Source organism: Ascaphus truei, chromosome 4 (assembly GCF_040206685.1).
Source record: "Ascaphus truei isolate aAscTru1 chromosome 4, aAscTru1.hap1, whole genome shotgun sequence".
NCBI classification, from domain to species: domain Eukaryota; kingdom Metazoa; phylum Chordata; class Amphibia; order Anura; family Ascaphidae; genus Ascaphus; species Ascaphus truei.
The window spans coordinates 353,077,679-353,100,883 of NC_134486.1; the positions used below are offsets into that span (position 1 = coordinate 353,077,679).

The 23,205-nt window shown below is 46.2% G+C and overlaps 1 protein-coding gene across 11 annotated transcripts in view; it reads right to left on the bottom strand.

Moving 5' to 3' along the window:
- The window catches only part of MYT1L (myelin transcription factor 1 like), a 573,498-nt gene that overhangs the window by 82,911 nt on the left and 467,382 nt on the right, over positions 1–23,205 (bottom strand). For all 11 annotated transcript variants that reach the window (XM_075598278.1, XM_075598276.1, XM_075598273.1 and 8 more), the window contains 4 exons: positions 22,437–22,527; positions 20,905–21,012; positions 7,388–7,599; positions 2,816–3,066 (listed from right to left, as the gene is read on the bottom strand). In XM_075598278.1, coding sequence (XP_075454393.1) covers positions 2,816–3,066; positions 7,388–7,599; positions 20,905–21,012; positions 22,437–22,527 — 662 coding nt within the window. The remainder of the gene's footprint in view (positions 1–2,815; positions 3,067–7,387; positions 7,600–20,904; positions 21,013–22,436; positions 22,528–23,205) is intronic.

The following is a 23,205-nucleotide window of genomic DNA, read 5'->3' on the forward strand; positions in this document are numbered from 1 at the left end:
ACCTCCCGCACACATCAGATATGTCCCTTCCTACAAATAGAAAGTCGTCCAAATAGTGCAGGATAACCCCAATTCTGTCTACATCCCCTAATACCCAATTGGGAGACATATCTACAAAGAATCCTACCTCCCAGCCATCACCCCAACAGGTGGAAGCATTCCGGGTGCATGGGCAGTAGATGGAATGCCGACTCTATGTTAGCCTTTGCCACCCACACCCCTGGTTTTGCCTCCCTTACCAGATGCCTGGCCCTGTCAAAAGATGCATACTGCATGCTACACAATTCTTTGTCAATCCCATCATTCACTGACAAGCCCTCTGGGTATGACAGGTGATGTATGAGACGGAAGTAGCCCCTTATAGTATGGCAATATCAGTATATCAATATAATCATCAATTCAAACACGGTCTTTGACTGCCACCAACCTGCGGGCTAGCTAAGCAAAGGTAAGCATCCATAAAGCTAGCATACGGTAAACCCCACCTCCTTCTTCCTGTCTTCTGCTCTCACAACCCCTTTTTTGGGTTCCCCCACTGGTGCCACCACTACAGCCACCCCTGCAACCCCCTCCTTTCCCTCCTCCCCCAGCTGTTACCCCAGCTACCACACTAGTCACCACCCAGTTACCGCTGGGATTCCTATAACCACCGGAGGAGCTGTCGTAGGTGCCACCCCCCTGTGACACACCTGCCCCCAGTGTTACCTCCACCTCCCCCACATACCCTACCACCGATTGACCTCCCCCACTTACCACAACCTGACCTTGCTCTCTCCTACACCCACTTTGCACAAAGAACTCACCCAAGGCTCTGAACATCTCATCCCCTGCCCCTTGCTCTGGCACAAAACCCTATTACCCTTACATAAACCTTACAACTGGTCCCCCTGAGGATCCTACTGTACCCACCCAACGCACTGTGCCCCATAAAGTCCATCCCACACTTGGTGCATTCACTCTGCCCCCCACTGACCCCTGTGACTGGGTGGAAGACTACTTCCTCCCCCACACTATCTGCCCCCCCCCACTCACCTCCTCCTTCCCTGATTCCCCGCTATTCCTCCCCATCTCTACCTGCCCGCAGAAGTATCTCTAAGGGCCCTAAAACTAACCCTGTCCTCTTCTAGCTGCCTTCTCAGTGCCCCCCTGTCTTGGCGTGGCTTACCAGCCACCCACTGCCCTGAGATCAGCAGCATTCTTTTCTGCTGTATCCGGACACCTTCCGATGTACCCACATCCTTCCTTTCCTACCCTAATGGGCTCAGCCTCAGCAGAGACAGGAAACCCCATAGTCCTAGCCATTCCCCGTTGTGGTTCCTGCTCCCAGCTGCCTTGGATGGCTGCAGGCTCCAGCCTGCCCCTTGTGATGTCCTGTGCTGGGGCAGCGTAGCCACATGCAGCCATCTCCCAGGATCAGGATACCAGGAATCAGGAACCAGGAAAATCTGACTTCGCTCCAGTAAATCCTAGAAGAAAGAGAAAGCTAGGATCCCTCGACCTTGCCAAAAGTACCCCTCACTTAACACCTCCCCCTTGCCCTAAGTACCCCTTACTTAGCCCCCGCCCCTGACCTGACATCACGGCTCCTTAGGGGAGGAGACCCTCAGCCTTAAATCATGCCGCCCTTCCTTACAGAGCTTTCTTTGCCGGCTGTTTACCATTTGTGCCAATAAAACTTGAATTCAGATTTTATTCAATCTAGCCCTTAAAGAACTTTATACAACAATATATCATTTCAAAGTCCAAATATAGCATTATTATTAGAGCGAAATGATCAAAGGTGGTGCTTCGTGCATCTCAAGTACCATCACATTGCATTACAGAGGATATTTCACACATGGAAGTTAATGGGGCTTTTAGTGCAGAAACAGCGTTCTCATAGCTTTTACCATGCATTGATTAGAAAATTACATGGAATCATGCAACATATTGCACTTAAGAATGACTTAAATTCTCACATAATATTTTAATATAGGAACATATTTTAAACTACAATACATTTTGCATTTAAAAAGGGGACTTTAACATTTTTTGTATAATAATCATAATAAACACCTGGACAAAGGGCACCATTCCAGAAACGCGTTGGTACATATATTTTAACGGTCTGGGAACTTGTATGATCCAATAAAGATTACAATTTTCTATGTGAGAGCACCCTCTGGATCTTTTCATTCATCATTTGGCAGTGCTCTGCCACCTTCTCCTATTTTTGTGCTACCTCTCTCAGCAGATCCTGCACGCCACGGAACCTCCATGTTGGATTGCAAGGACTGACAGGACACACTGAAGATCCACAAAGTGAGTCCTTCATTCCTGTTATTTTTGGATTATATTATAATCTGGACTTTTATTTCTTACTATGGGGAGATGTTTATGCTGCCATCCATGCTATTTGTATATATTGCCACAGGCAACACTATGCACTATTCCCCCCCTATGTGTGAAGTATATATTCATTCATTAATCTCATTGAATCTTCTTATACTCTTTCATTCATGTCTAACATGGACACAGTCGTTCTCTGAAGCACCGGTCCCACGTCTATAATAATAATCATTGACAAAATAATAACTAGGGGAAATGACTTTTAGTTATTACTGCACGAGGCTTCGTTATGAATCTGTATTTCACAAACAAAAGAAACCCCAATATCTCCTAATTTCTTTGCAATAAAAATAGGTACACTCTCTCTGTTGCTGTGAAACAAATAATTGAACACAAGTTATTAAAATACATTTGTATGAAAGAAACACACTGATTGCTAACAGGAGATCAACACCTTCATCAACAAACATAATAGTACATTATTTACCCTTGCGCACAGCTCTGGAGGTTTCGAGGAAAGGTTCTGAGGCATTTCCCTGCAGCGAGTGGATAGATTCAGGATTGCAGTGGCAGCCATGTGTGCTGCCTCCATGTCATGGGTATAATCAAAGCTGCTTTTGCTACACGTACTGCTGGCACTGCTGCCTCCACCACAACTCATGTTGCTACTGCTGCTGCTAGGGGCATAGCTGCTGGTTGTGCTGCTAGTAGGGCTTGAATTCTTACAGTAACGTTTCGCTGTGGAGAGAAAGATACAAAAATCAAGCACAATAAAAATAATTTACTAAGATTCTAAAAAGAGTTTGGACAATAGCTCATTTTATTTCCATGCTGTAACCCACTTCAAAAATACTGTGTATGTTTGAATTAAAAAAAAAAAAGAAGCTCTATGATCAGTATTACATCTATAAAGATCTTGGTCTGCTAACAAATGTAGCAATCTGTAGCAATGGGTGTACAGTGTACTTGTATCAGTGGCTCTAATATGCATTGAAATTCATTTCTGATCTTCTTCGCTGTCCCTGGTTTTCTTATTTTACAAGACAGTGGTTTGGAAGAGGACAGGTTTGTGCTGTTCTAAATAAGCAGAAACAAAAGGATTGGTAATGAATCAGTGCACGTCAACCTCTCTGCTTTTCCAATGTTATAAATGTGTTAAATATTGCTGTAGAAATAAAGAAAAACACCACTCCATACTGTAACTGTAGGTTCTATCTGTACCATCAAAGAAGTCTACAGAAGTGTAATGTACAGTAGATTCTACCTATACCATTGTAGCCGAGTCCCCCTTTACCTCTGGCCAGGGGGGAGGGGGGTGGAAAGGCTGGTGACCGGGTCACTGGAGCTCTGCCATTCACCTGACAGCGGGGGCCGCCATCTTGGGTAGTTGCGTATATGCAATGGGAGCCTCACGCATTCGCAGTACACCGTTAGTGCGGTAGCCATTAGCCAGGCTCCGCACGGGACTACATGTCCCAGCAGCCCCAGGGGCTGCTCAAACATGGGCAGCAATAGCCAATTGCTTTGTTTTTTTCAAAGCAGGAGAAAGATACTTTTGGCACGCTAAGTACTGCACGTCAATCGGGAGCAGGACAGCAAGGGGTGAGGTAAGGTCCAGGTAGAAGTACTGCACTGGACTAGGCCAAATATCCCCTCAGGTCTCAGCTAGACCCCAACCACCTATAGTTTGTGTGCTATAGGGAAGGCCCCCAGATAGGGACGCTCCCCATAGCATATTAGTGTCAGTGTTATGGCGCCGTGACGGATGCCACATGGTGAGCTGCGGCCTGCTGTCTGGGACCAGACCACAGGTATTTTAATAGACATTTAAAGGGACACACTCCAGCGGGAGCTCCTTCCACAGGCGGACGCCTGAGGACAAGAGCGAGCGAGGATTCAGCAGACCACGGCGTGGGACCACGTTGCAGTTCGGCAGATCCCTCAGCCAAGTCGGCCTGGTCTGGCCTAAAACCAGGAAGGTATCTAAAATGCACCAACGGCCATACGCAGTGGCTAGCGCTACTCCACACACACTCTTTGGGTGGGCCGGGCTCTGTGGACACTGGGGTGGTTAGGTGCCCAGGGCACCCTCATAACTTTGGGGAGATCTCACCAGAGGTGGACATTGTGGTAGACAGGGGTTCATCATATACCGTGAGGGTATTGTGTGGGTACTCTGTTGTGGGGGTATTGTATAGTTATCTAAGTTTACGTGTCAGTAAAGATAAGTTTGTTATACAAGTGTGTGTATATTTATTATCTGACGGTATTGGGTCCTGTGAGGGGTTATCCTGCTGCGCTAGGATCCCTCTCAGGTGAAGGCGCTGTAACCAGAGTAACCGCGATCACCCCAGGCTCCCAGTGGCGGAGGATCAGGTCTCCTGTATGCCAGACAGGTACTCTGCACACATAGTTCCCTTAGACACAGGGAAAGGGGTCTACAACATCAAAGAAGTATACAGAAGTATAACATCTCTAGATGAGCAGAGAGGGAGGAGAATATTGATGCCTTAGGGATTTCTGAAGTGTTCTCGGCAAGATAGTGTTACCTTACTTTACCACACATACATGCTACCTGGAAATTACTTTTGTTAAACATTTTCATCCCATTACCCATAAGCTAATAGACTAAATTTGGAGAGTTACTTTTGCATACAATTTGCTTAGTGAACCTGTTTATCTCATGGAAAACAACACCCACCAACAAAAATGTAAAAAATTAAGAACATGTAACAGTCACATAGTATTCACTTCATTTTACTGGTTTCAGTGACAGAGAAGATGTCTGAACCTTTAAAATGTTTGAAACACTAAACCTAAATGTAAAAGCTGAAACTCTAAAAAATCTTAGTCATCGTAATACAGTAGCAGCTAAATAAACATATACTGTATTTACAGTACTTGAGAGAAGAAATACAGATAATTGGCACAATTAGACAATGATTATGTTATGACTACTTCAAAAACAATCTAAAATTATGGAATTAATTGTGTGATAATGATTTTTTCCCCATCTTACAATAATATTGACACTTTATAATTAACGTGGTAATACCTTGGTACATCACATCCATACCTTATTTTTATATTTAGGAATATAAATACATGCCACAAAATTGACCTTCATCTAAGTAAGGTACTGTTTTATGCATTTTTTTATCTGTTGTAAAAGCTTCTCTGTAGACCTACTTTATGTTTGATAAAAAAAAACATTGCACCAGGCTAGCTGTACAAGCTGTGTAATGCCGCAGGCATTCATGTAAAAAATGTTTAAGAAGCTAACTGTGACTCCCACTGGATGTTCATTTGCATGTCACTTCCCAGAATCCTTGTCTGCAGCTCGACGTGTTAGAATGGGGCAAAGAAAGCAGTTTATGGGATCTGCTGGCTTAAAACTACAGCAAGGCCCCGCTTCTCGGCGACCCGCTTTTTGGCGATCCACCGATACGTCGGTACCGAGAAGGGGGCCGCCATGTCTGCGCATGCGCAGAACGGGCCGGTCCGAGGTCACGTATGCGCAGAACGGGCCGGTCCGAGGTCGCGCATGCGCAGAATGAGGGGTTTTCCGAGGTTGTGCATGCATGGAAGGGTGAATTGCCGGTCAGCGCATGCGCACACACCGAAAATCACTGGTTCTGCTTTCCGGCAATTTTTGTTTTGCGGCGGGCCCTTAGAATGGAACCCGCCGCATGCCCGGGGCCCTCCTGTAGTGTAACATTCTAACTATAGGGCATACAACAGTTGCTCAAAGGCAATGTCACTGACTTTGAAGAGAGTGCACCTGGTTCGAATCCAAGGAGTAGCCCTCTTTGTACATGTACCTACCAATACTACTGTAACACTCCTATGAACACACATAAGTATATTGATGGGCATACACTCCAGGCAATGCTTGTGAACCAAGGAGAGGACTGAGATTATGGACACTGACATCATGGAAAGATGAGGGGAGAGAGATATTGGTTGAGAGGAGCACGTGAACAGGAGGAAGAGACCCACTTGGAGGGAGAGAGAAAGGACGTGTCCAAAAGAGCTCGACGAGTGAGACAATGTGGTGGCAGAAAAGCACGAACCAGAGACAGTGAATATCACTTGATGAAATGGAACCTGTGGAAGCTGGAGTTCCAAAGTTTTGAGTAGACCTAGTGAAGGCACATCAAGGTGATCACACCTACAACACATGACTATCCTTTCAACATGCACAGCTACCACCACTCTTTCCGAAGTACCAGGCCTGCAACTGTTAATACACACCTCTACATAAGCTCTAATACTGTGCCGGCAAAAACAGTGGCCCTATAAATTTGCAGTATAAAAATCCGTAGTGCCTTGCTTCTTCCATCCTTTTCAGTTACTATTGGATTATCATACAGAGAATCCTGAACCAGGAGCACCGGTAGTTGTATTTACATTTTTCAATATTATAGGTGTGCAGCAGTTCCCTTATTTTATTGATGTCTGAACAGAACACCCTGCCAGCAACCTACTCAGTATACATGTGATTGCTGCCGAGTGTGATTTAGGATACATCAAAATACCACTCGGCAGCAGAGTGAGAAAGCAGACTCCTCATCTTAGTGTGTGTGCATAAAGCAGCATTGAACTCTCACAGTCTAGGAATTCGGTTAACATCCCCTGAGCAGTGTGACTTTAAATACACTGGTGATTAGTCAATATGAATGAGGCACTTTGAGTGCCCTCCACTTGCCCAGGCTTTGAGATGTTGCTGGAAGGAAATTATTTTTCTACAATCACGCTCAGTGATATTTTTCTGCTATATCACAGGCACTTACACTATATGACATGTTCCCTTTTTGCTAAGGCCTTTCTTATGTACTGCAGAGATCTGCTTAGAAATACGTTTTTCAGGGTAGGAAGACCTCACTCACATTTTTTGTATTTATGTTTAGAAAACGTACCCATTCAATAGCATTTTGATAATGTTGCAGTGGTATATATCATTAAATAATAATACTACTTTGAATGTGTTGAGTCATCAAGTTAATGGAGTTAAATCTAAACACTGTTTAAAACATTAATGGGTCCGTAGATTTCTTACCATCATATCCTTTTGGAGATATATCCCTGGACTGCACCTTGGGAGCTATAGCCCTCTTCCCGTAGGCATGATTTTCATAATTGTTGTACTCAAAGGTAGTCTTAGAATATTTCTCTAATTCCTTGGCCAAGTTAGAGCGCGGTGTGGTAGTCGATACATTATTCCGGTAGCCGTACTGAGGAATTTCTAATTGCTTAACAAAACACATGGGCCTGGGAGAGATCAAAAAGAAGTGTTACTGTATTTCCATCTTCATTTTTTGTGTCTTTAAAAATGTAAACATATTAAAACAATAATAACTTTATTTATATAGTGCTTTTCTCCCAATGGGACTCAAATTCCTTCAAGGTTACAAAAAAGGAAAAAAAAGAAGAAAACATTTAAGGTTATAAACGAGACCAACCACATGGAATATACAATACAGGATGGGACGGTACTGTAGTTATTAAAAGTCGGACAGGCTGTGTGATTCATTAATTAAATGCCCGGGTAAATGGATTGGTATTGAGCCTGTTTTTATACATTTCCAGAGATGGGGCCTCTCAAACTGTACGAGGCAGACTGTTCCAAAGAGTGAGAGCAGTGTGGCTAAAAGCTCGCGCCCCAAAGGAAATCAAGGAGATTCTGGGAACTGTTAGGAGTCCTTCATCTGCAGATCGAAGTGAGCGAATGGGAGTGTAGGGAACTAGAAGCTCTTTCAGATACCTGGGACCCTGCTCATGTACAGTAGTGCTTGAATGTCAGCAAGCCAATCAAGAAACAAATTAATAAGTTTACAGGCAGCTAGTGCAGGCAGGGCCGTCTTAACATATGGGCACGCTGGGCAGTTGCCCGGGGGCCCCACAGCATAGGGGGGCCCCACGCGCCAGGCCCATGCGTGCCCAGCAATGCTCTCCCTCCGCCTGGCACCCCGGCTCGCTCTTAGGGTTGCCAGGTGTCCGGTATTTGGTTCCCCTGTTCGGTAAAGGACATGGGATATAGCAGGGCTGCTGCTGCTAGGGGGCTGGGCAGCTTCTGATTGGTTGCTGCTGTGTAATGCAGCCAATCGGGAGGTGGCAGGAGCCAGGGGGTGGGGCCAAAGAGCGGAGGAAAAGTATGCAGCAGAGAAGTGAGGCTGTGTGTGTGTGTGTGTCTCAGTGTCTAGTGTCCTGCCTGTCTATGTTTCAGTGTCCTGCCTGTGTGTGTGTTTGTGTCTCTCAGTGTCCTGCCTGTGTGTGTGTCTCAGTGTCCTGCCTGTTTGTGTGTGTCTCAGTGTCCTGCCTGTGTGTGTGTGTCTCCAGTGTCCTGCCTGTGTGTGTGTCTCAGTGTCCTGTCTGTGTGTGTGCCTCAGTGTCCTGCCTGTGTGTGTCTCAGTGTGTGTCTGTCTATCTGTGTCCTGTCTGTGTGTGTCTGTCTATCTGTGTGTGTGTATCTGTGTGTGTCCTGCCTGTGTTTGTATCTCAGTGTCCTGCCTGTGTGTGTGTCTCAGTGTCCTGTCTGTGTGTCTCACTCAGTGTGTATCTGTCTATCTGTGTCCTGTCTGTATATGTGTGTGTCTCAGTGTGTGTGTGTCTATCTGTGTCCTGTCTGTGTGTGTCTCAGTGTGTGTGTATGTGTGTGTCTCAGTCTCTGTCTGTGTCCTGTGTCCTGCCTGTATATGTGTGTGCCTCAGTGTGTGTGTGTGTTTGAGTGAGTATCTCAGTGTGTGTGTGTGTATGTGTATGTATATATATATATATATATATATATATATATATATATATATATATATATATATATATATATATATATGTATGTATGTATGTATGTATGTATGTGTGTGTGTATATATATATATATATATATATATATATATATATATATATATATATATATATATATATATATATATATGTATGTATGTATGTATGTGTGTGTGTATATATATACAGGCATACCCCGGTTTAAGGACACTCACTTTAAGTACACTCGCGAGTAAGTACATCTCGCTCAAAAGGCAAACGGCAGCTCACGCATGCGCCTGTCATCACGTCCTGAATAGCAATACCGGCTCCCTACCTGTACCGAAGATGTGCGCAAGCGGGGAGACTATAGAGCCTTTTACAAATGCCTTAATTACATCAGTTATGCACGTATATGACGATTGCAGTACAGTACATGCATCGATAAGTGGGAAAAAGGTAGTGCTTCACTATAAGTACATTTTCGCTTTACATACATGCTCCGGTCCCATTGCGTACGTTAATGCGGGGTATGCCTGTATATATATATATATATATATATATATATATATATATATATATATATATATATATATATATATGCAAATATAACTGTATGCTCATCTGCATGTCTTAGGCAGGTCTGCATCCCGCCTTTCCCCATTATCACCCAGCATACAGCACTTCCACTGTAGCAAGGGATTCTGGGAAATGACATGCAAATGAGCACACAGTGTCACTTTTTGCCTCAATAACCATTTTTAACATGGTTCCCTATAGGCTTAAGCTTGCTGCATGGTCACAGCTTTGAGCACAGCCAGGTTTAAGGTGCATACCCAGAAAACCACCCACAGACAGCTGTTTCGACCTTAATGGGTCTCATCAGTGTGGGGTTGATTAACTGGGTATGCAAAGAAGCTAAAGGATGGGCCAACCATAATACAGAGTTAAGTTATGGTGAGTAAAAAAAGTGACAAAAACCCTCCACAGCAAAGCAAATATGCAAATGTAAATACAACTGTATGCTCATCTGCATGTCTTAGGCAGGTCTGCAACCCCGCCTTTCCCCATTATCACCCAGCATACAGCACTTCCACTGCAGCAAGGGATTCTGGGAAATGACATGCAAATGAGCACACAGTGTCACTTTTTGCCTCAATAACCATTTTTAACATGGTTCCCTATAGGCTTAAGCTTGCTGCATGGTCACAGCTTTGAGCACAGCCAGGGTTAAGGTGCATACCCAGAAAACCACCCACAGACAGCTGTTTCGACCTTGATGGGTCTCATCAGTGTGGGGTTGATTTTACTGGGAATGCAAGAGAGGCTATGGGATAGGCTAAACCACAATACTGAGTTAAGTTATGGTGAGTAAAAAAAGTGACAAAAACCCTCATATATATAATATATATATATACATATATATATATATATAATGTCTCAGTGTGTGTGTGTGTGTGTGTGTGTGTGTGTGTGTGTGTGTGTGTGCGTGTGTGCTTGTGTGTGTGTGTGTGTGTGTGTGTGTGTGTGTGTGTGTGTGTGTGTGTGTGTGTGTGTGTGTGTGTGTGTGTGTGTGTGGTGACAGACAGTACATACAGTACTGGCAACTTGTTTAATTGCTCACTCACCCTTACTTTTCTTTTACTATACTAACAGTCTTCCAATTTTCAAGATCTATTAAAAATAACCAAATTCTCTGAAAGGCTCCATAACTCAGCTCTCATCACAGCAGCATTGCAATCTCTGCAGCACCCTTACTTACAGATCACCCCCAAGAAGGCAGAGCAGGTTACTTATCCAATGGAATGATTTAATATGCAATTGAAAGCTGGATTTTGAAGTCTAAATTTGAAAGCTACTGTACTGATAATGACAGGGAGGGGGGCGGGTGAGAGGATGAAGAGATGGGGGTAACAGAGGATGAAGGGAGGGGGTGAGAGGATGAAGGGAGGGGAGATGGGGGGATGAGAGAGGATGAAGGGAGGGGAGATGGGGGGGATGAGAGAGGATGAAGGGAGGGGGTGAGAGGACAAAGGGGTGTGTGATGGTGAGAGGACAAGGGAGGAGAGAGAGGATTAGAAGGGGTGCAACAATCTTGGAATTTGTGGGAGGAGCAGTAAGATCAGTATTGCTCGCCATGTAAGTATGACTGCAGGTCAGTTATTTATAAATGATCTGACCATTACGTCATTTGTTCTAAATTTCACTCCAAGTATGCACCAATTTGCACTATTTCATATTCTATTTCCTCAAACAATCCTTGGAAGGGTGCTCCCTCCCAAGACTCCTCCCCAGATTTTTTACGAAATAGAATATAAATTGGTGCAAATTGGTGAATACTTGGAGTGAAATTTAGAACAAATTACATAACAGTCAGGTCATTTATAAATAACATTCTTCCCCACCAATGATTCTCGAGTGCGTCGCACCTTTCACCATTGTGTCCAGTATTTTTGGACAAGCCACCTGGCAACCCTACTCGCTCTCCCCCCGCCCGGCACCCCGGCTCCGCTCGCTCTCCCCCTGCTCGGCACCACGGCTCCGCTCGCCCCCCCCCCCCCCCCACCTGGCACCCTGGCTCCCCGGCTCCGCTCTCTCTCCGCCCGCCCGGCACCCTGGCTCGCGTCACAGCCGCTCACAGCCTAGCAGTGCAGCACTTCCGGTGCCTGCTGCTGCTAGTGAGCGCGTGGGAGGCTGGGAGCGACAGTGTAGGCAGGGCCCCGTGCACTGCTTTGCCCGGGGGCCCCTAATGTTGTTAAGATGGCCCTGAGTGCAGAGAACAGAGAACAGGTGTCCTGTGGCTAGAACAGGTCTGGTTAGTTAACAACCTGGCCGCAGCATTCTGCACCAGCTGCAGGCAGCGTAGCTGTTTCCGAAAGACCCAGGCAGAGTGCATTAAAGTAGTTATAGCTTATATTTATTCTAAAACTTAAAATGTACTGTTTTGAATGACTTCATTGAACAAATGAGTTATCAGTAAACACTTCCCATTCGTTGCCAGGCTTTACCATTCAGTTCCTTAACCTTTAGCCTGGTGAGGGTAATTGTTAACCTTATGCTTTTTTGTTTTTCATCCAAAACACATCCAAATCTCCACTTCCAATATTACATTGTGGTAACTGTATTTATATTTATTAATTTCCAATGAGAAGTGACTTCATGTTACTATTGCTTTATGTAGGTGTATGCTATATCATAATTCCAAGTCAAACCCCTCAGAATCTAATACAGCCATATGCCCGTACTGTAGATTGCAGCATTGCATCTGTACGAATGATCTTGATGAGACAGAGGCCCCAGAATTGGGTCGTAGGCTCCTTAAGGGCTGCGACATCCTGATTGGCATGAGCGGGGGGGCGGCTAACCCCCCCTTCCTCCACGGATTGGGAAGGCTGCTTGACCCCTCCCATCTAGGGGGAGGGGGGTGAGAGGGTATAAAGAGAGGGTCCCTAGGGGGAAGAGTCAGAGCTAACGGAATTTTTTCCCTTTCCTTACAGGATTTTTGTTGTGGATCTGCAAATTTTCCAGTCATGATGAAAGGCCTCGTGGAGTACAGCAGCTCCCCGCTGTATGAAGACCCCTCGAGCCCTGCCAGCCTCACCCACCTGGATCCTGAATCCGATGCTGCGGCTGCAACTGAGGTGTGCATGCCTCGCGCAGATCCCAGCGCAGAGGTGCGGGCAGAAACCCATGTGCCCATTCCCCCAGCCCGGCCAGGTCCCCCGCTAAGGGCAGGCGGCTCCCGCCAGCGCCCGCTCATACCCCGCTGCCTCCTTTGCTCCCAGGCTCCCCCCCAAGTGAACCCCTTACCGTGGCCGCCTCTCGGTTCGCACCCCTGTGAAGCCCCGCCACCCACGCTCACCTTCACCTGCCCAAGCGCGGTCCCGCCGGGCTCCCCGCCACCAGCCTTCCCGCCCGGAGGACCGGGTCACTGGGGAGGGCTCCTCCGCCCTCGATAGTGCGCAGCCTCGCCGCCGCCAGCCCCCGCGCTGCGAGCCCGCTCACCCCCCTGCCGGTGACGGCCGCGCACTGCCTGACAGACAGGTACCCCCCTACCAGCCCTCCCAACCAGACCGCGGGAACCATCTGGCGCCGTGTGCGCCAGCCGGGGTGCGCGCCCCCTGCTTAAGAACCCCCCCGGCCGTGGGGACAGCCGGATTCCACGTTCACCTTCACCAACCTCCTCACCCCGATCGCGGGGAATATCAGGTGCCGCCCGGTGCGCGTGCTGGCCACCAGGTCCCCCCCTTCCTGCTAACTCACCCCGATCGCGGGGACTGTCAGGCGCCGACAGAGATGCGGGCCCCACTCCCCCTGCTCAGTTTCCCCTCCGGCCGGGGTCCACGTGCTCCTCGGCGCCATTACTCACCTCCCTCCAATTTGCAGCAGCAGGGGAGGGAGGGGCACTCTTCCCCCGCGCGGGCTGCAGCCTGGCCCCCCCCGCTGTTCTCTGGCTTCTATGAGCAGGGGGAGGGGGGGTTCCCTGCCCGAGTTCCTTAAGGGGACAGGAGGTCACAGGCAGGTCTGCAGAGGCAGGCTGTTACCTTGGCTCTTCAATGCAGCAGCGCCACCATGAGGCCCCTGCTGGTACTGCAGGGTGACCTCAATTTCACCCCTCAGGGCAACCTCAACCTTACCCCTCACAGTATAGGACAGACTGTGACCAGGGTTACAACCGTGAAACACCAACTTATTACATACCGCCACACGCCATACCCAACCACCCCACCTACTTACCTTCAGCTGGCAGGGGCGCGGGCGGTCCAGTGTATAACCGCCACAGCCACTGTGGGGCCCCTGCCCCTCCCACCCATGGGTCACGTCGGGTCGGGGGATTTAATGTGACCCAGCCCCTGGATACCGCATGGGAACCGCAGGCTGGGTCCTCTCAGATTCCGCTGGAAGCATCGGCTAATGAGTGGTCATCTCACACCTGGGATTCGGACCAGGACCCCTACCCACCTTCAGCGGCGCATGGTGAAGAGGACAATAGACGCCGCACCCAGTCGACATGCTCCACTTCTGGGTCAGCGCAGGATGCTGACCCGACCAACGGGATTCAGGGTAAGGAAATGCATCCTATGTCTAGTACTGAGAGTAGTGATTCGGATAGTGACAGCGACATTTTAGAGTCAGAGAGTGCAACACGGCTACACAAAACCCCGATGTATAAATTCCTAAAGAGACAGCTAGTGGAATTAACTGGTCACTTAAGGCTAGGCCAAGCGGGGCAATGCAGGAGGCAGCGGGGGAGAGCAAGGCCCCTAAAATAAAGGACGGTAGCATCAGCGCCAATGCAGAAATGAAGGGGAAGGACACGTACCCCTGCGCTATGACCTCTCTCTCCAGTCGGGTTACACCCAAGGTGAGAAAAGCAATTATAAAAGCGAAATTCACAGACGTATACGACCTTTCTACTGAGGGGTTACCGGCCAAGAAAAAAGCAAAGGCTGCAGGCGATGAGAGCGGTAACAAGCATAAAACATGGACAACTGGCTAAGGGGTTACCTCGTATTAGCCAGCTGCCTGCTAGCAAAGCACCCAGAGGAGGGTCTGAACATCCTAAAATACATTGAACTGATACACGACACACACAAAACTTATGGGGGCACAGCATGGTGCGAATACGATGAGGACTTTAGGCACAAGATGCATGGGAACCCAGTCTTGAATTTTGGCACTAAGGACCTGGACTTATGGATTCGCCGGGTTACACCGGAGAAATTTGCTCCCTTGGCCATGGGGCCGGGTGGGCGGCCAGCTAGTCAACCACTGGGTAAACCCAAGAGATCAGAGTGCTGGGACTTCAATAAAAGCTCTTGCTCAAGGGGAGTGGAGTGTAGGTTCCGACATGTTTGCTCACTCTGCAACGGCGGCCACCCAGCGCAGAAATTTTATAAAAAAGCCAGGACCACCGGCAAGCAGGCTGATAGTGGCTCCAGCAAGGGCGGCAACGCCAATTAAATTAGAATGTATGCTGCCATGGCTCCAGGCCTACTCTTGTCAGGCGACAGCGGATTTTCTCGAGAAAGGTTTTAGGGAGGGTTTTGTCATCCCAGTTGGGTCCAATTTGGTAACCACACGCGCAAGTCGCAATCTTAAATCCGCTTCGATATACCACATGTTGTGCGTGAAAAAATAAACAAGGAGGTAAGCCTGGGACACATGGCAGGGCCATTTCACTCACTGCCCATACACAATTTAATCATATCGCCCTTAGGGGTAGTTCCAAAGAAAGTACCCAGCAAATTCAGGCTCATTCAGCACCTACCTACCTATCTTACCCCAAGGGTAGATCCGTCAATGACGCGATCGACCAGCAGGTGTGCCATGTCCAATACCAGTTGTTCGATAGGGCCATCAGCATAGTCAGGACTTATGGGAGGGGGCCCCTTATGGCCAAGATAGACATAGAGTCAGCATTTCGCCTGTTATCCTTACACCCAGATAGTTTTAGGCTCATGGGTTACAAGTTCGAGGGGGCTTACTACGTGGACATGTGCCTCCCCATGGGCTGCGCCATTTCCTGCTCCTTTTTTGAGGCATTTAGCATGTTTATACACTGGTGCATAATAAAGAGTACGGGGTGTGACACTATAGCCCATTACTTGGATGATTTCCTCCTTGTGGGGCCCCCCGAGTCCACACTTTGCAGGAGGCTCTTAGAGAGCAGCTCTGCGCTAATGAGAAACATGGGGATACCTATAGCTGAGGATAAAACAGAAGGCCCGGTCAGCACCTTATCATTCCGAGGGATTGAGATCGATTCAGTGGCCGGAGAATCTAGGCTGCCCAGGGATAAAATTATCAAACTGAGGGGCCTTATTCAGGAATACAACGGTGCTAGGAAGGTTACACTAAGGCAGATGCAGGCACTGCATGGGCTCCTAAATTTTGCATGTAGGGTCATACCCATGGGCAGGATTTTCAGCAGGAGATTAGAGAGATCGACCACCGGGGTATCCCATCCACTGCACCGTATCAGGGTCACTAAAGAACTTAGAGCCGACCTGGGTGTCTGGGAAGCTTTCCTCCAGGACTTTAATGGCAAAAAGCAATGGATTGAAGGGGGCTGTAGTAACCAAGAGCTAGAGCTGTTCACAGACGTGGCGGGGTCGCTAGGCTTCGGCGCTTACCTCAAAGGGGAATGGTGCGCAGAACGATGGCCCCAGTCATGGATAGACTCGGGTTTAATAAAGAATATCGCCTTCCTGGAGCTGTTTCCCATCATAGTGGCGGTAGAGCTTTGGGCTAAGGAGCTCAGTAACAAACACATAATATTCTGGTCTGACAACCTTGGGGTGGTGGGAGCAGAAAACTGCCTCCCTGCAACATCAAGCCCGGTGATACGGCTATTGCGGACGCTGGTGCTGCTTTGCATGCGCAGCAACATCAACTTTAAAGCATGTCCCAGGGAGATTAAACGTGATAGCAGATGCCTTATCGCTGTTCAATTGGACAGCGTTTAGGCGAGCAGCGCTAGCGGCAAATGCCATAGTTCTAACGTGCCCATGTCACCTTTGGCAGATAGGGATATAGGACTAATGGGCAGGTGACATAGGATATTCAGCGCTCGTGCTGTACATATATAACGTGTTGGAAAAAATCCCCTTGCTGCATGTGTGTGGAGCGTCTCCCCAAGCAGCTCCCAGAGCAAGGTGATCCCCCCAGGAGGGGAGGGGGGGCACCCTGGAATACAAGAAGAAAAAGTGCACACAATGCGCACCAGGGATTAAAATAATAATTTTATTAGTAAATATTCTACTGAGGGGATCCAACCCCACCTCAGTGATAAAAGGTCACACAGCTAGGTTCAGTTCCAATGAACATGAACCCTAGGATATACATTGATTACTCTAAATCCACAAACAGCATAACACACAAAGAGAAAAAATGAGACAGTATTGAAATAAATAAAACAGAACGCTTGATCCTGAGTATACTAGTATATAATAACACCATTCAAAACTGTCTAAAGCTGGCAGGGGGAGACGGAGACTCACACTGAGGCCAAAGGCGGGTCCGCGGCAAACGTATGAAGATCCGGATCACGTCACCGCAGAGATGGAACCACCGCCTGGGCTTCCTGCAGGCACCGTCTCAGCCCGTCAGCAATATGTATGAATTTTTTTTTTAAATGAAAATATATATGAAATGTCCATTAAGTGATTATGTCAATAGTGTATTTCTCTGTTTTCCCTTGTGGGTATATATTCAATCATTGACGTGTCATTGCAGTCCAAGCATGATAGATATATGGATTGCTGGGTTTGCAATATGTTTTATATCTACAGTTCAGCAATGAATGGGTTAATATTAATTTATTTCTCCTGTTCTTTATTAATGCCATGTATATGCAGTAGACAATGAGTATGTATGCCGTTTTGAACAAGCTGTATGTATTACCTTGGCTTGTACTGGCACAATATTGCTGCTCTTATAACTTTAAATCACATTCAGTGAGTGTATGGCACTCATTGGATGTTTGTTCTAGGCTCGGCTCTTCGATTGGCTGTTGCCTATACAAATACGCGTGGATGACGCTGTGCTCCTGACGAAGCACGTAGTGCGAAACGACAGGTCATCCTGCGTGTGTTGCTGACGGGCTGAGACGGTGCCTGCAGGAAGCCCAGGCGGTGGTTCCATCTCTGCGGTGACGTGATCCGGATCTTCATACGTTTGCCGCGGACCCGCCTTTGGCCTCAGTGTGAGTCTCCGTCTCCCCCTGCCAGCTTTAGACAGTTTTGAATGGTGTTATTATATACTAGTATACTCAGGATCAATCGTTCTGTTTTATGTATTTCAATACTGTCTCATTTTTTCTCTTTGTGTGTTATGCTGTTTGTGGATTTAGAGTAATCAATGTATATCCTAGGGTTCATGTTCATTGGAACTGAACCTAGCTGTGTGACCTTTTAACACTGAGGTGGGGTTGGATCCCCTCAGTAGAATATTTACTAATAAATGTTATTATTTTAATCCCTGGTGCGCATTGTGTGCACTTTTTCTTCTTATATCGGACTAATGGACCTGGTCCAGAAGTCGCTAGCCCCACGCACCTGGAAAACCTACCTCCAGGCTTGGCACACATGGATAGCATTCAAGTAAAAGGACAGCGTTGAGGGTAAGTGAGGTAGCAGCGTGCAGATCATTAGCTTTCTACAGGCCCAGAAGGCATCTGGGGTGACGCGGACCAGTGTTGGGGCCATGTTGGCAGGTTTGGCTTTCTTCCTGAAGCTACATAACCGCAAGGACATAACTAAGGATTTCATAGTAAGGAGAATCCTCATAGGCTGGGATAGAGGCGAAGCCAAGAGAACTGATGGTAGGGAGCCGGTAACGTTAGACAGGCTTGAGGTATTGATGATGGCAGCAAAAGAGGTATGTGTCAATACAGCGGAAAGGGAACTGTTCAGAGTAGCATTTTCCGTGGCTTTCTTTGGCGCCTTCAGGGTCGGAGAGCTAGTGGCAGCATCTAAAGCAAGCCAGGGTGTGGGTTTGCTTTTTGCAAACGTGGTTATCAATGCTACGTCGGTGGCGTGCAGGTTCTACAGGTCTAAAACCGACCAAGCGGGAAGGGGTGCTTGGGTTCACCTCACGAGGAACCGTAACGGAAAACTGTGCCCAGTGGCGTTGATTAAGCGCTACGCAAGGCATAGGCCCAAGGTAGGGGGCAATTTCCTCATCCATCAGGACTTGGCGCCTCTCACAAGGTACCAGTTTCAAAGCATTTTTAGGTGGTGCCTTGCTGCTGGGGGGATGGATCCTAGTTTATTTGGTACACATTCCTTTAGAATCGGCGCCCTACAGCGGCAGCTGAGAATGGCTGTACGCCGGAGCAAATAAAATAACTGGGGAGATTGAAGTCCAGTGCCTATAGGGGTTACATCAGGGCCAAAGGTCACAGCAACGTGCGGATGCAAGAAAATTAACATGTTTTTCCCTCTCAGTAGGTAGCCGTGCAAGAACCCTGGAAGTTTGGATCATGGGTCCTCCATCCATTGGGCGCACGAGTGGGCGAAGGATCAGCGGTGCGGCCAGCAGCTGGGGTTTAAGGAAGAGAGGGTGAATTTGCATTGGCTTGGTAAGAGAGGGATGCGCTTGGCTGATTTGCAACCAGCTCTGGACAAGGCGCTTGAAAAATGTATGGTGAAACCGGACGTTATTGTACTACACCTCGGGGGGACCGACCTAGCCAACACCAAAACCCTAGAGGTAATTTATGGGTTACAGCAGGAATGCACCCGCTTGAAGGCGCTGTGGAGGGAGGTAGTAATCATTTGGTCAGAAATTATTCCAAGGCGGATTTGTAAGGGGCCGGGTAAATGGATCAGGAAAGAAAAGGCTAGGAAAAAGATTAATAAGGCCATGGGCAAATTCATCCTCTCTTGTGGCGGTAAAACCCTTAGGCACAGAGAGATTGACGCCAAGGACGGCAGCTGGCACCGAAGAGATGGTGTACATCTATCGCCAAAGGGTTTGGAGGTGTTCCTACATAACATCAAGGGGAGTTTGCGGGAGGAATTAAGGCCAGAGGTCGCAGCTTTGGGTGGGCGTGTCGGCCCCAGGCAAGCCAGTGCCCGGCAGAGGGGCCTCCGGGTGGCGGAGCTGCCACGCCAGCCAAGCTCAGGAGACGGAGAACGGGCAAGGACTTTAGGGTCCGCCTATCAGCTGGAGCCCCTAGAACAGCTCGGCAGGCTGGAAGCGCCGGCTTTAGGGCCGGGCCGGCCTATGCCCAATCAACGCTGGTAAAAGGCTGAGCGCCAGCTTTAGGGCTGGGCCTAAGCTGACCCTATGGGCGGGAGGGGGAGGGAATGCAGCCCAACATCGGCTGATAAGGATCTCTCCCTCCCATTTTACAGTGCTTTTGGGCGGGGGGAGGGAGCGCAGCCAATTACTGGCTGCTGGGCAAGGATCTCCACCCCACACACATGCTACGGGCGGGGGAGGAAGCGCGGCCAATTGCTGGCCGCTGGGCAAGGATCTCCCCCCCATTTCGCATGGATCCTGCTGGGCTGGCGGGCAGGCTGGTTCATTTTAACAGCGGGTGTTAAAATAAAGCTGTGACCTTTTCTTCCAACCTTGTGTGGTGTGACGTTATTTGGTTTAGCGTTACAAAGTAGGGGCGGCGCTTAAAGCCTTTATTAAAAATATAAAACACCGACATTAAAACAAAGGCGTGTATATCGTGCCTGGGAACTGTATTTTTACAGGGTGGTCTCCTACAGCTCTTTGGTAGTCCTCAATGTCTGGAGACCCGGTTCCCGATATCTGGGGACCCCACAGTTACAGGAATATTTGTAGCTATTTTTGTGACTGTTTTGCCATGAGCCCGGCTACCACATTGTTTCCTCAATTTGCCATGTTGACCCCCAGTCAACCCCTGGCTCATACCAACTGAACCGGGGGGGGGGGGGGGGGGGCAAACTTCAGGGCACCATCAATGAGCTTTTGGGGAACCCACAATTCAGGTACAGGTAAGATTTTTTAAAAGGTCAGAATTGATTGCCAGGAAATGCTGCTTTAAGCAGTCCAGTGGTGTTGGAATCCATCTTTAAAGAAATTGGGTTATTTTAACCACTATGGAAAAGGGACTAGATAGTGAAATACCAGAGATAAATCCTTTCTATCTAAATGAAAGGCAAATCTCTGGATTGGTACATAAACACCTTTTCAAAGTACTGCCATCAGCCATGTTCCCAGGGTAAACATGTAAAGAATATCCATTATCAGTGTTGTATGAAATGTGCAGATAAGTCAACTCTCCCTTATTATATATTTATTTGTACCAGGTTTCAGAAAACATCCCATACACACCTTAAAACACGATCCGATGCTTGGTTTGATTTTGATGCATCACAACCCTGATGCTTTTCTTGAGCTTTTGCTAATTTCTCTGCTGCTGCAATGGGACACCCCGACAGGCTACAATTAAAAAGAAATGAATGAAAAGTAATTTGTGTCGGTAAATCATGTTGTGCCACCACCATTAATACACACATTTCTCATATCTATTTCTTTTTGGATTTATATAAAATAAATAAATAAAACTTTGAAATCATTGTGCATAAAAATTACAATAGTCTAAATCTTTTTTTTTTTTTTTATAGATATCATGTTAGAATAGCATTGCTTATATTCGCTATGCAATAAGACACTTTGCAGTGATGGAAGACAGCTTACACCCCATTCCAGTGAATGGACCATACAGTAATTTGTCTTCTGGTTTTGGAAGGTGCCTTATAAAATAACACTATTATGTAAGGATGAGCTTTTGTCTAATGATATAGCAAGAAGTCCTATTACACCTCTTGCCTATAGGAAAGGGTAACTTTTAAGCGTATGTTTTTCTGAATTGGAATTGATAGTGCCAGAAAAATATAAAATCCATGAAATTAAAACAGTTTGAAAAGAACTGCCTAGAAATACAATTAATATATATATGGCACTGTGTGCTCATTTGCATGTCATTTCCCAGAATCCCTTGCTGCAGTGGAAGTGCTGTGTGCTGGGTGATAATGGTGAAAGGCAGGGTTGCAGACCTGCCTAAGACATGCAAATGAGCATACAGTATATTTACATTATATATATATATATATATATATATATATATATATATATATATATATATATATATATAATTATACACCTGTACTATACATGCATAACTTTAATAATTTAGCACTATACTTAAAAAAATGAAAACAATGTTAACCTTTACCAAAGACATTTAAAATACAAAGGAAAAAAAATAAGTTTTAAAGTCTCTTCATAAGGAAAAATATCTGTAACAAAGTATTTTATCTTGGTAAGAATACATTTTTATAAAACATGTTTCTACTGAGTGGCAATTAAATCCAGATGTTATCGTTTTTTTTTTTTTTTTAAACTTAATTTTTATTAAAATTTTTAGGGAGAGGGGGAAATTAAGAAAATAAAAGATGGGGTGGGGGGGAGGGTACAAAAAATAGAGATGGGAGAAAGAACACATTCATTTAGAATTTTACCTAACAAATCATCTTAAAATATTCAATCACACAGTTAATATAAATATCATTTTTTTTACAACAAAATTAAGTGGATATTAATTTCTGGTTGACTAGCACTCAGAATCCAAGGTAACCACACCTTCTGAAAATCTGTGCAGGTGTCGTTATTAAGACTAACCAATTTTTACATGCAGCAAATCGTCATCGTTTTTTTATCCTGTTATACTGTAAAGTAAAACTTTTTCATCAGTGTAAAAAAAAAGCACAAGTGGGCATTAACTGTCATCTTTTTCAATTCATATGGGACTACTAAAAACTGCTGTTGCTGCAGAAATATAGCACCTAAAATGCTGTGCTTACCTTCTGTGAGAGTTCCTGTTGCTGTTCACATGACCTCTCCCTGTGCAGCCTAGTGTTGGGCACTTAAGAACATTTTCATGCATGGCAAGAACTTGACAGAAAAGAGTAAGACAAAAATAATTGTGTCAAGAAGAGAAAAAACAGAGTCTCACCAACCGCGGCAACAAAATTATTAAATATTATAAGTTCTGTCGCCAACCAGAATTTGTCATTATTATTTCAGAGGATTCAGGGTGAGTAGGGATATTTTATTTTTGTATTTATGCATTTTTGTATATGTTTAATATATAACTTTATTGATCAGCTATACAATAAATCAACTGACATGTCATTCCAGTACCCATTCCCCATATTCTGGCGTTGCAGTTCCACATATAAAATGATCTATTTTTGTTTCACATAATATTTTTTTTATCTCAAGTGTAATACTGCCTAAGAAACAGACAAAAGGCAGTAATACCCTGTCAAGCTGCATTTACGCATGCTGCAGAAACATACAAGATAAACTCACCTTTATCTCTTCTCTTTTTGAAAAGCACAGGCCGAATGCCCAAAGCTATGCTCTTCTCTGAATTTCTGCAGTCTTTTTGAGTAATATTAAGCCATTTATTAAAATTACAAATGACCCAGGTGTATTTTTAAATTACTAGCAAAAGAAAAATGAGTTGCCTACTCTCAACCACAAACATTGCCTTTGAGCACACAACCTGTTACCATGACATTATTATGATGTCAGAAGATTATAATGACTAAAATGTCCCTAATGGCT